The 13,342-nt window shown below is 38.8% G+C and overlaps 1 protein-coding gene across 2 annotated transcripts in view; it reads right to left on the reverse strand.

Annotated features, from left to right (window-relative positions):
- The window catches only part of KDM5B (lysine demethylase 5B), an 80,465-nt gene that overhangs the window by 13,388 nt on the left and 53,735 nt on the right, over nt 1-13,342 (reverse strand). For both annotated transcript variants that reach the window (XM_040462197.1, XM_040462196.1), the window contains exons 15-22: nt 10,694-10,875; nt 10,414-10,538; nt 8,633-8,783; nt 8,361-8,475; nt 7,298-7,653; nt 6,098-6,236; nt 1,287-1,466; nt 484-642 (exon numbers count right to left, since the gene is read on the reverse strand). In XM_040462197.1, coding sequence (XP_040318131.1) covers nt 484-642; nt 1,287-1,466; nt 6,098-6,236; nt 7,298-7,653; nt 8,361-8,475; nt 8,633-8,783; nt 10,414-10,538; nt 10,694-10,875 — 1,407 coding nt within the window. The remainder of the gene's footprint in view (nt 1-483; nt 643-1,286; nt 1,467-6,097; nt 6,237-7,297; nt 7,654-8,360; nt 8,476-8,632; nt 8,784-10,413; nt 10,539-10,693; nt 10,876-13,342) is intronic.

The following is a 13,342-nucleotide window of genomic DNA, read 5'->3' on the forward strand; positions in this document are numbered from 1 at the left end:
TATTTTTTAAGTATGTGTGTTTATGTGTATGTATATATATTTATTTACTTACTTACTTAGTAAGCTCTACGCCCAACACGGGGCTTGGACTCACAACCCCAAGATCAAGAATCACACATGCCACGTCTGAGCTGGCCAGGCACCCCTGCAGTGTACATCTTGTTGTAAATTAGCAAGTTGGCACTGAGGTCTCACTTATCTGTTCACCCTGACATCCACAGTCAGCATCCCTGATCAACTCACAGGCACTGACAAGACTGAGTCTGCAAAACTCAGACTGGGAGGCCCCTCTCTCTGCTGCACCTCTACACATCTTCTATTCAAAGCTTTTACATTTGATAATTTCAGAAAGCATTCTTGGTAAAACGGAGTGCTCTTAAGGTTATTCTTGTACATGTCTTACCAATATTCCTGTGCATAAGAAAAGGTTAGCAATCATCCTCTCTAAGCAACAGAGAAAGAAGAAAAAGGCCCGCTACGTACAGCCGAAGCAGTCTCTTTGCTTTCAGTTAAAGCTCTCTCCAGGTCACTCAGACTCTCTAATTTGGTGCTTTTCTTCTTTCCACTTGGCAAGGGCTCCTTTAACTTTCTCTGCTTCCTCTTCAATCCCAAAAGGCCAATGTCACATCGAGGACACAGCACCTAATGTGGGACAAAGCACAACCACCAGTAAAATGGATTTCAGATAAAGCATTAGGAAGTCCTCAAAGAAAAGCCTAAGCAGTAGAAATGATGTAAATTTCTTCATATCTAACATTTTCTTTGTAACATGCTGCTCTGAAGCAAAAAACTCTCCTCTTCGAAGAAAGGAAGAAAGGGAGGAATTTCACAAAAGACTGACTTTGATTCTAGGTTGGATTAAACAATAAGTTGAATGTGAAATATACCAATTCCAGTCATAATGCGCTACCAGCATCAGCTTAACAAAAAATACAAAAAGTACAACTATAGCACTTTATGAAAGGTGGATGAGATCATTTACAGGATTATTAAATGCAAATGGTGAAGCATGGCCAAGGTTAAAAATCCAATTTTAAAACAGATTGAGGAACTTCAACGAGAAAAATGTTCTTCTTTAGCCATCAAATGCTATCCTAAATGTAATTCAGGTAACATTTAAAGGTTATTTCACTGGAAGTTTAGAAGAATCTCCATGGCTCTACTGAAAAAAAATAACTCCTAGAATGACAGATCAATTAGGGATGCCACCTTTGTGAGGGAAGGGACTGCATGTTCTACAAGCTATGAGATCTAAGGTCTTGTAGAAAGGCTGGTTGAAAACTTACCTCTAAAAGAGAATATGGAGAATTCTCAGTCAAGAATGTATTAGCAGCACATTCTTTCCAAGCCTGAACCTCAGCTACTAGTAATTCCAGTCTTGGTAAAGAATTCAGATGTACCGGGATAGATCGACCTCGTGTAACAAGTTCTATGAGTGTGTCTAACACTGGCACACGTCCTCCAACCTAGTGTATCAAGAAAAATTGTAGCATCTTAGAAAAAAGAACACATCTCTGTGAAGTGGGAAAAGCACGATTCAGAGGAGGCCTACATTTCAACATGTTAAATTCATAGATGTTGATGAACAAAACCTCCAGCTGACCAACAGTGATGGGGTTAGGGATGACCTGTGTTCCTTCACTTAACAAATAAAGACCTAGTTTGTGCTAGGTCCCAAGGATACAACTATGAACATGACATACACTATGATGATCCCTTTGTTCTGACTTTTTATGCCCTTCTAAATTCACTTGTCATCTTGGTCCCTACAGATAGCCTGAAAAAAATTCAACAGAAATGTAGACTTGCAATAACTAACAGGTTTTCACACTGACTTAAAGAAAAGCAACAGTACTTTATTCCAATCCATCCAATGATAAATTAACTCAGTATAAATCATTCAGAAAACTGGGGTGCCCAGGTGGCTCAGTCAGTTAAGCAGTCTGAGTCTTGATTCTGCTTAGATCGTGAGCTCACAATTCGTGAGTTCGAGCCCCACATCAGTCTCTGCGCTGACAGCACAGAGCCCGCTTGGTATTCTCTCTCTCCCTCTCCCTCTGCCCCTCCCTGCTCATGTACACATGCATGTGCACTCTCTCTGAAAAATAAATAAACTTTAAAATTATTCAGAAAACTAAAATGAGGTGAAAAGTCCCCACTGCTTCTCAAACTTTAGTATGTGTTAAGAATCATCTGGAAAGCTTATTTAAACAGTTTCCTGGGCCTCATTTCCAGATATTCTGATTGAGGTCACCAGGGAAGAGTCCATGAATTTGCATTTCTTAACAAGCTTGCAGGTGATGCTGATGCTGTCAGTACTGGGACTCTGAGAATGAGATACCCAAAGTGGAAGAATAAAAACATTAAGTGCAGGGCAGGGGACATTGATGTCGCTCTAATACAATGGTAAATCTTAGCATCACTAAGTAAGTCATCCTATGTGTCTCCTAATGTGATACAATACAAAGTATACAAATATCGCCTGATATTCCAATATTATTCTAAGTAAAAAATATTTAACTTGAATCCATTAAGGCTAAGAAATTAACTTCCAATTTACAGGAAATATGGAAGATAGAATACACCACAAAGAAATAACCAGACAATCTAGAAGATAGAACTTACCATAAGATAACTGTTCTAGACACTGACATGAAAAAAAGTAGGGTAAGGAGGAAAACAATGCAAGATTCAATTAGGTGCAACATGTGGTCATGGACTAGATAAACAACCAGAAGGGACATTCTTGGGAAACATGGGGAAAACGAAATATAGACAGGAAGCTTGATGTTTCACTGCCTTTTTTTTTTTTTTAACGTTTATTTATTTTTGAGAGAGACAGAGTGTGAGCCAAGAAAGGGCAGAGAGAGAGAGAGAGAGAGAGACACTGAATCTGAAGCAGGATCCAGGCCCTGAGCTGTCAGCACAGAGCCCAACATGGGGTTCGAACCCACGAACCATGAGATCATGACCTGAGCCGAAGTCTGGTGCTTAACCAACTGAGCCACCCAGGCGCCCTGATGTTTCACTGCTTTTGGTATTTATTCTTACAGGACTGGAACCGTACAGACAAAATTGTTCTGCTGGACACTTAAAAAAGGTGACTCACAAATTATATGCTATCTTATAGTATTCAATTTAGAAATAAATGGAATACTTCCTGTGTATAAAGCAGAATACTGGATAACATTGTAAAATACATAATCCACTAAATATGAAAAGGCTCCTTGTTGTTAGTCACACCTCTCCATTATGTCCTTAAGTATATGATACAAGTAAAGATCAGGCTATTATTTCAGGAATGGAGCAAAACTTACTTTTTGCCCTTGTGGGCACTATTGAAAACACAGTAGTAAGTAACATATACATTACAAAATATGAACAAAGTATAAGACTATCCAGAAATATGTCCTCTTTCTGATTTCACATGCTTATCTCTTCTTAATTCAATGACCTCACCTTACCTTTCTGGCTGCCATCAATCATAAGTGAAAAGGGGGACCAAAACTAAAACTAATCACTATAGTTCCAACCATCATTAACAAGAACCTGCATCTAAAACTCCCACTAAGGCCTGTTTCGGATTCTGTGTCTCCCTCTCTCTGACCCTTCCCCGTTCATGCTCTGTCTCTCTCTCTGCCTCAAAAATAAATAAACGTTAAAAAAAAGGGGGGAGGGGGCGCCTGGGTGGCTCAGTTGGTTAAGCGGCCAACTTCGGCTCAGGTCATGATCTCGCGGTCCGTGAGTTCGAGCCCCACGTCGGGCTCTGTGCTGACAGCTCAGAGCCTAGAGCCTGTTTCGGATTCTGTGTCTCCCTCTCTCTGACCCTTCCCCGTTCATGCTCTGTCTCTCTCTGTCTCAAAAATAAATAAACGTTAAAAAAAAAAATTTTTTTGGGGGCGCCTGGGTGGCTCAGTCGGTTAAGCGGCCGACTTCGGCTCAGGTCACGATCTCACACTCCGTGAGTTCGAGCCCCGCGTCGGGCTCTGTGCTGACAGCTCGGAGCCTGGAGCCTGTTTCAGATTCTGTGTCTCCCTCTCTCTGACCCTCCCCCATTCATGCTCTGTCTCTCTCTGTCTCAAAAATAAATAAACGTTAAAAAAAAATTTTTTTTTTTAAAAATTTTTTTAAAAAAACAACAAAACTCCCATTAAGGAAGTTTATGTACACAGTAAATACTTCCCTTCATTTCTTCTTTGGCTAATTGGGGTCACATCTTAATTATGTAATAATATTTACCAAACAATATATCTTCTCTTCCCTTTTAACTAAAATAAATACCCAGATATTTTGTTATAAACATCTGGCTAAAACTGTGTGGTTTGGCATTTCTTATTAGAAACTGATCAATTAGCACTACTTAAAATTAAATATTCAGAAAACCAGATAGTATTTTATTCTTAGAATCGAATGGCTTCAACAAAACAGAACTTGAGACTCAAGAATGAGATAGACTAAATTTTTAAAAACCTAGCCCATTAAATAATTCAAAGGTCTTTTTTCTCAATAGGTCCATTATTAGACTTACTACTGATTTACAATGATTACAGACATAAAGGAAGACACTCCCCACCAACTACTTTTCGAATGAAGTTATCCAGCTGAAACTGGGTAAATCACAGAATGCATTTTGTCTGTACTTTGATAATGCTACAAGTGAATTCAACTCTTTTTTTAATATATAGGCAACTCCTTAAATATAACATCTAACATTGGACCACATATATTTGGTGCTAATTACTATAGAGAATTACTTTGGAACTTGTTAAGTTTCATTTCTTTTGTAGGGATCAGGAGGCACTTTTGTTTAAATCACTACTTGGTGAAAACTTCTGTGCCTTGGGGCCTAGTTTGGCTATGTAATCAAACAACCAGATTAACAAACCAACAAGAGACACTTGTACTCATCAAAGATTGAAAACTACCTTTCTCACCCTTCCACAAAGATGGCACCAAAGGCAAAAAAAAAAAAAAAAAAAAAAAAAAAGGAAGCCCCTGCCCCTCCCAAAGCCAAAGCAAAGGCTTTGAAGGTCAAGAAAGCGGTGCTGAATGGCATCCACAGTCACACACACACAAAAAAAGATCCACAAATCGCCTACATTCCAATGGCCCAAGACACTGGGTCTCCAAAGGCAGCCCAAATATCCTCAAAAGAGCACCCCCAAGAGAATCAAGTTAACCACTATGCCATCATCAAGTTCTCCTTGACTACCAAGTTAGCCATGAAGAAAATAGAAGACAACAACACACTTGTGTTCACTGTGGATGTCAAGGCCAACAAGCGCCAGATCAAACAGGCTATGAAGAAGCTCTAGGACACTGACGTGGACAAGGTCAACACACACTGATCAGGCCCAATGGAGAGAAGGCATATGTTTGACTGGCTCCCGACTATGATGCTTTGGATGTTGCCAACAAAACTGGAATCATCTAAACTGAATCCCACTGCCTAAATCTAAATTTTTTCAGAAAGAAAAGAAAATTAAAAAGAAAAGAAAGAAAAGAAAAGAAAAGAAAAGAAAAGAAAAGAAAAGAAAAGAAAAGAAAAGAAAAGAAAAGAAAAGAAAAGAGAGAAGGAAGGAAGGAAGGAAGGAAGGAAGGAAGGACTTTTCTCCCACAAGTTCAATTTTAGTTTTTCTTCAATCCTCTACCAAGTACTCAAGTTTGTTAAGAGAGGCTCCCAAGTTCCCAGAAAAAAGTTGGTTGAATTATCTAAACTTTAAATATTTGAGCCAAATGGTCAGGGTAATAGGTGGTAGGTAAGTACACCTACATAAGTTCCAATACAATCATGGCGCCTGGGTGGCTTAGTCAGTTAAGTGTCCAACTTCAGCTCAGGTCATGATCTCACAGTTTGTGAGATCGAGCCCTGCACTGGGCTCTGCAATGGTGGTGCACAACCTGTTTGGAATTCTCTCGCTCTCTTTCCCAAAATAAATAAATAAGCTTAAAAAAGTTTGACTATAATTTTTAATTTGGCCAACCAAAAACACTGAATCTGTGTGGTGAGATCCAACATAGTACCCTTTACAATTTTTCAATTACTGTTCTTCTTAGATGCACTTACACACCCAAGACATTTTTTTCTTAAACCAACCTGCAGGGCCTCTACATCCTGAAGCCAGTCCCTGGCTCTCTGCACTGAGTCTTTCAGAGCCGCACCATTTGGCAGATAAGCGGGGATCTCCTCAATCTCCTTAACTGCCGTAGCAAGGCTAGTCAATGAATGCCGAGGTCTACAAAAATGAAATATAAGAACTACTTAACATGTTATATGGTGGTTCATTTTTCTTAAGGTTTCCTAAAGAAACTAGAAAAACCATTTCAAAGGAAATTCAGTATAGCAAATACATTTTTCCAAATGTCAACAGCTACTAGATATCACAACTTAACAAAAGTTTCAAATGTCTGCATAAAACTTAAGAGCATCCTAAGATAAAGGAAATGACTCGGTAAAGCATTTAAGTTCTACTTATTCTTGATTTTATGCTGGTATAACCACGGACTTTTCATTTGCAGATGGTAACTTAGTGATAATTTACTATGTTTTACTACATATACTGTCAAGACTCATGTAATTTTGTTAGGAAAATTTTAATTCTCTTGGGTATCAACACACCAAAAGCACAGCATCAAAAAATGTGTTCTCTGCTCAACGACCACTATTTTAGGGTTACAAAAGAATGTCTACAACCATGAATTTTTTAACACTGTCAATTGGACCAACGAAGATGTATCAGACAGAAAGCAGAATTAGGGAGGGGCTGATCTTTCTCCACTCAGATGATTTGCCTGAGTCCAATCAAATCTCTCAAACACAGATAAGGTGTCCTGAATTACTAAGCAACAGCACAAATGTACATTCCACTCCTGTTGGCAATTACTGGCACTATCTTCATTTTACAGAACAGTGCATATTAACTCTCAGACATTTCAAAAAACTCCTTGCGTTCTTATTAACTGCGGATTTAAATAGTTTTCCGCTTAATTGTAAAACTTTCATTCTCTCAAAGATGGTTTCATCGGCTTCCAAAAAAAATTTCATTAAAACAACTCTATAAAAGGCAAGTCCATATGAATCATTCACTTCACAATCAGTAAAGAAGAAACTAGTATTCTTTTACCCGAGTTCCAAAGCAGCCCCAAATATCTCCACTATTTTCTTTTCTACGTGTATTCTACACGCACAACTGTAGCTTCTGAACACCTGTCACATGCCAACGACTGTGCTCTATTGCTCTAACATGGATATTATTACCCAACCCTCCCCAAGAGAGAGGTGAGTTTGCTTTTTCACCTGGCCTTGAGAAGACTCTTGGCTTTGTCATCCCAGTGCTCTGACACCGTAAGCAGCTCCTGAAGCCGGGCCATTGCTTTCTCCACTGCTGAATATGGGGCTAGACCCACCCCTAGGTCTATGAGACGTCTCATATCATCTAGCGTAAGGGAGCTGGGGTCTAGGCAAGCTTGTTGCACCTCTTCTAGCCAGCGGGCCTGCTCCAGACGGACACGCATCTCAGCAAGCTGTGGAAGTTCAACATCAAATTCAAAGCTGACATCTAGCAAGTCTTGCAGCTCAGCAGCACTGGGCATCTCCTCAGAAAGCAATTTCTGGCTATGCTGTTGGAAATCTTCTACACGATTCAAGAGATCCTAAAAAAACACAGGTTGTTGTATAAAAATAGTAATTTCAGTAACTGGCTTCTTTCATACTTAGAATCTTTAATACATATTCAATGTGATGCTCCTTCCATCTCATGCGATTTTATCAATAACATGGATAAATGACATAACACATAAGCCAACTGACAGCTAAAACTAGTGACTATCACAGACCTTTTACCAACTGTGAGGAGTAGCAGGTGGTCACTTTCAAGGTAAAAATTTCCAACTTTATTTCTCCTTTGTAGACCTGTTATAATCTCTTTATACACACACACACACACACACACACACACACACACACACACACACAAAACACTCAAGTAGGTTATTACAAACATCTGCAAAGAAATGTACAAACTAACCACCCAAGATGACTTAAGCATGTCATCTGAATTTATTTACAAAATACAGTGAAACCTTGGATTGCGAATAACTTGCCCTCCGAGTGTTCTGCAAGACAAGCAAACATTTCTAATAAATTTTAACTTCATAAACGAGAAGGTCTTATAACACAGGTAGTACATGACACACCAAATGTCACATGATCACAACTGAGCCAACGGTTCTTGAAAATCTCTTTGATATATAAGTGTGTTGGATCACAAGCATGTTTCTGGAACGAATTATGCTCGCAAACCAAGGTTTCACCGTATAGGACTACCAAAGTACTATCCCACAGATCCCTCTATAGTTACCTTTAGCAAAGGCGTTTGACTGAGGACACATGGAAGAGCATACAGTTGTGTCACAAACTGTCTGAGTTCATTCACTGTCAATTGATTTTGGGATTTTCCTCCACCAGATCGGTATCTGTAAAGGCAAAGGCCCGAGGAAGCCATGAGGATATAATATATTCACCATTCCCTTATTCAGTGTCACAGGAATACAGGACAGAAGGAAAAACCAATTCACAACAGGTTGCCAAGTAGAGCCACTTAAGAGTGCAACCTCAAACAGAAGGACATACCTAGTTTGCCTTTTGCCATTAAGCAGCTGCTGAGCAACAGAAGCACACTTCTCCGCGTCCTGTGTGACTAAGCGAAGGTGGCGCAAAAGATCATTGTCTGGGAATTTCTTCATTTCCGATTCCTCAATTAAAGCCTTAAAGCTCACAAGGCCTAGTAATAAACAAAAGGTCATCTTTTCTGTAATCAGTATGTTTATACAAGTGGTATGAAACACAGAGGAAGGGTTTGCTTTTATCAGTTATCTAAAATACTTGTGGTGTTTTAAGATATTAACAGATTTGTCCATCTCATTTTTATTTTTTGGCTGAAGGTAGAGTGTTTTTATTTATTTTTTAAGTCTCCTTTATTTTTAAGTAATCTCTATGCCCAATGTCAGGCTCAAGCTCATGACCTAGAGATCAAGAGTCACATGCCCTTCCAAAAGAGCCAGCCAAGTGCCCCCTTTAACACTGGTGCCAGCCAGTGTTAGAACACTTTAGAGTGTTTTCACAAGTGCCTAGAGTTGCTCTTCAATATGGAAATGTCTAGACCTGAAATGTTTAAGATATGGAAAACAACAGATTTGTCAAAACAGAGCAAAAGCAGATTCTTATTGTTACACAGACCACTCCTGTCTCCTGCACTTGGCAAGTATGCAGTGTGCTCAGAGAGAGTGATACTGAGACCTTCCCCTAAGTAAAAGAAGGGCAGATTTACCTGTTGGGACTACAGAAAGGAAAGAAAGTGAAAACACTCTGAAAGAGATGGCGGGGAGGGGGTGTGCCTGGGTGGCTCAGTCGGTTAAGCGTCCGACTCTTGGTTTCCACTCAGGTCATGATCTCACAGTTTCGTGAGCTGGAGCCCCGAGTCGGGTTCTCTGCTGGCAACACAGAGCCTGCTTGGGATCTTCTGTCTCCCTCTCTCTGTGCCCCTCCCCTGATCATGCTATCTCTGTCTCTCTCAAAATAAATGAACTTAAAAAAAAGAAAAGAGAAGAAAAGAAAGAGATGGGAAAGGAAGTAGTGACTTTCAAGGTAGTAACAAGAGACAGAAACTTTGACTTTGATTAGCACCAAAATGTGACAAACCACAGGGGTGCCTAGATGGCTCAGTTGGTTCAGCATCTGACTCTTAATCTCAGGGTTCTGAGTTCAAAAGCCTTACGATGGGCTCCACCCTGGGCGCAGAGCCTACTTAAAAGAGAAGAGAAGTGGGGGCAATGATAAACCAGAGACCCATAATTTAATAACATGCTACCTCTGTCTTGAGATCTAGTTTTAATTTTTTTTAAGGTTTATTTATTTATTTTGAGAGAGCAGGCGCACACGAGTGACCAGAGGAGGGGCAAAGAGAATCATAAGCAGACTCTCTGCTGTCGGCACACGGCCCAACATGAGCCCTGTGAGTCACAAACCATGAGATCATGACCTGAGCTGAAATCAACACTTGGACACTTAACTAAGCTACCCAGGTGTCCTGAGATCTAGTTTTTTTAAAAAAATGTTTTTCTAAGGTTCCATATAAAATGTGAAACATTTTTGTACTGAGACAAGAAGTGTAAAAGTTATTCTGTTTCCGAATACTATGATCTTTGTTAAATATACGATCTTGTACAATTCATGTATCAAGATTTTCCTGTGATGTAAAGGGCATCTGCCTCATCCACTAGTGGCTTTATAACTTTCTCTGCTAACACTCCGTAAACCAGCATCAGGTCGTTTCAAGTAACCTGTTCATTGGTAACTATGTTGGCTACATTACAATCAGTCCCAATCTGCCAATCACCAAGAATATCACATACTTTTCTTTTTGTTAATCTTTGCCTCCAAAGCTTCATTCACATTCAGGGCCCATTCGTTGTAAGATTCTGCTCGAAGCTTCAATGCATTCATCATGGGGTAGAGATCATCCAGAGTGTATCTATACCTAGAAACAGAGGAGCAGACATAGTTTTGAGATGTCTGGGCTTGGAGAAAATCACATATTTTACACGCAGTACTTCAGCCCTGGAACAGGAATGCCACAGAGCTTTTATTAAGGATTTAGGGTTTTCCAAAGAAAAGATCATTTTTCCTACTCACCTCAGTTTATATTTATAAGGGGGACAGGAACACAATTCTTTCACATGATGCAGGCAAACAAGCAGGCCAGGTTTACAAGAACACGAGATGGCAGACATGAAGCATGTCGTTTTGCATTTTATACACTGACGCTCATCATCTGGCAACAGCTCAAAATCCATTCTTTCTGAATCAATTACTCCCTAAAATAAAGTGTACTTTAGAGACCTCCAAAGGATAATATAGTCCACCGGCCCCCAAGAAAACTACATAACAGCTGAGTTAAAAAAAAAAAAAAAAAAAAAAAAAAGTGGGTGGGAGGGCCTTACGAAAATAGGAGTGCATGATTAAAAATGTCTGGAATACAAAGTAACAACAACCTAGCTACTATGGGCAAGATAAACTACCTCATTTGTTTAGAGAGAAACTCTTTTTGGACAAGGTAGGCCCTTATGTTTGGTCATTGTGATCAGAGTATGTATGAAAACAGTTATCAATAGGATCGTGAACTACTGACATTAGCTGTTTATTCTACTACAAATTGGCTCTGTCCATAATCTGGATATAGACGGCAAAAGCAAAAGAAATGTATATACTTTCTACCTCAGAGGAAATATTATACAGGAATTCAGAGTAATAAAAAGAACAAGAGTAAATAAAAAGGAAGGAAGAGGAAAAGACTGTCATAAGGGATTATTGATGGGAAGATGCTTAGTGGTATAGATCAGCTCTCACATGAAAAAGTTATCTAAAGGGATTATTATTTATCCAAAATGTTAGAAAAACATACAATAAAGACTACAGTCATAATAAAGTATTTCCTAATTGAAATAGTATCAAGAAAAATAAGATACTGAACCAGTAAATTTCAACTGCAATTTGTACCACCTGACACCTAGAGAGCCCTCTAGGATATACTTTTGTCACTCAAAGATCAAGCGTTTACCACCTTTTCTCCTTATCTAAAAGGGAATCCAAATCCAACCATGAAAGCGCCAGAAGCTGATTAAGTCAATTTATGAGACACCAAGCTCCTTTGTTTTACTGTTACTCTGTATTTTAACCTTTTGACCATTTTACTTCCTGATTACAAGGGCCAACAACGACAGAGGAGAGTAAGGAAACCACTAATGAATGAATTTTGGTTTTAAACTGGAACTGATCATTAAAAAGGACTTGGAAATAAAAATGGTTGCACTTTTACTTAAAATGAGATTAAGGACCAACTTTTACAGATTTTCCTTGAGAAAGACCCATATACAGTTTGCCCAATTTTAGTTTGTAAATTTCCACATCTAGAAAAAAATTTTAATTTCTCTAAGTTTCAAAAATGAGTTACCATTATTGATATAAGACCTTGGTAAAGGCACTTAAACCCTCTGGGCATTGTTTTCCCTAACTGTAAAATATCAGGGGAAGGTGAGTAAGCTGTTGTTGATCTGTACAGGCTTCAGGGAGTCAAAAAATTCAAGGATTCTATCTAAAACAGCACATTAAAAAAAAAATGAATGTGACTATTTATTTGCAGATACCTCTGTCCCCAACAGTCTAACAAAAGCTAATAAACAATTGAGTTTATTAGCAAGGTTGCAGTATACAAGTAGTCAATATACATATGTCAATTATATTTATCAATATAAGCCATAAACCATTTGAAATAAAAATTGTTTTAAAGTATCATTTATAACAGTACCAAAAAACATAAAGTATATAATTATAAACCCAAGAAACTATGTATAAGATCTGTATGCTGCAATCTACAAAATACTGAATGAATGAAATCAAGATGACTTAAATAAATGGTGGATATACTATGTCCATGAGCTGGAAGAGTCAACATTGTTAAAATATCAATTCTCCCAACTATATTCATGGACTTAATGGAGTTCCAATGAAAGCCTAACAGGTTTTTTGGTAGAAATCAAAAAGCTGATTCTCAAATTTATATGTAAAGCAAAGGAACTAAGATAGCCAAACCAATTTTTAAAATGAACAAAGTTGTACGACTCACACTACCGCATTTCAAGATTTATTACAAAGTTACAGTAATCAACAGCATAGGGTAACAGGAATAGATAAATGCATAAATTAAGAGAATACAACAGAATGTAGAAATAGACCCATATAGGTGAGTCGAATTTCAACACAAAGGTGCCTGGGCATTAACACAGAAAAAGAACAGTCTTCTCAAGACCTGGTGCTAAAGCAACGAGACACCCATATGAAGAAAAGAGTCATCCCAACCCACACCACACCTTACACCATAAATAAAAATTACTTGAGATGAGTTAAAGATTCATATGTAAAACCTAACACTAAAAATTCTAGGTGACTGACTATACAGGAGAAAGTCTTTGTGACTTTGGGTTAGATACGATTTCTTAAGGACATAAAAGAGATGCAAAAAAGAAACAACTGCTTAATTGAACTTCATCAAAATAAACTTCTGCTTTTACAAAGACACTGCTTTAAGAATGAAAAAAGGGGCGCCTGGGTGGCTTAGTCGGTTAAGCGTCCGACTTCGGCTCAGGTCATGATCTCACCGTCTGTGAGTTCGAGCCCCGCGTCAGGCTCTGTGATGACAGCTCAGAGCCTGGAGCCTGTTTCAGATTCTGTGTCTCCCTCTCTCTCTGCCCCTCCCCTGTTCACGCTCTGTCTCTCTCTGTCTCA

Source organism: Herpailurus yagouaroundi, unplaced genomic scaffold, assembly GCF_014898765.1.
Source record: "Herpailurus yagouaroundi ecotype Mexico unplaced genomic scaffold, PumYag 308, whole genome shotgun sequence".
NCBI classification, from domain to species: domain Eukaryota; kingdom Metazoa; phylum Chordata; class Mammalia; order Carnivora; family Felidae; genus Herpailurus; species Herpailurus yagouaroundi.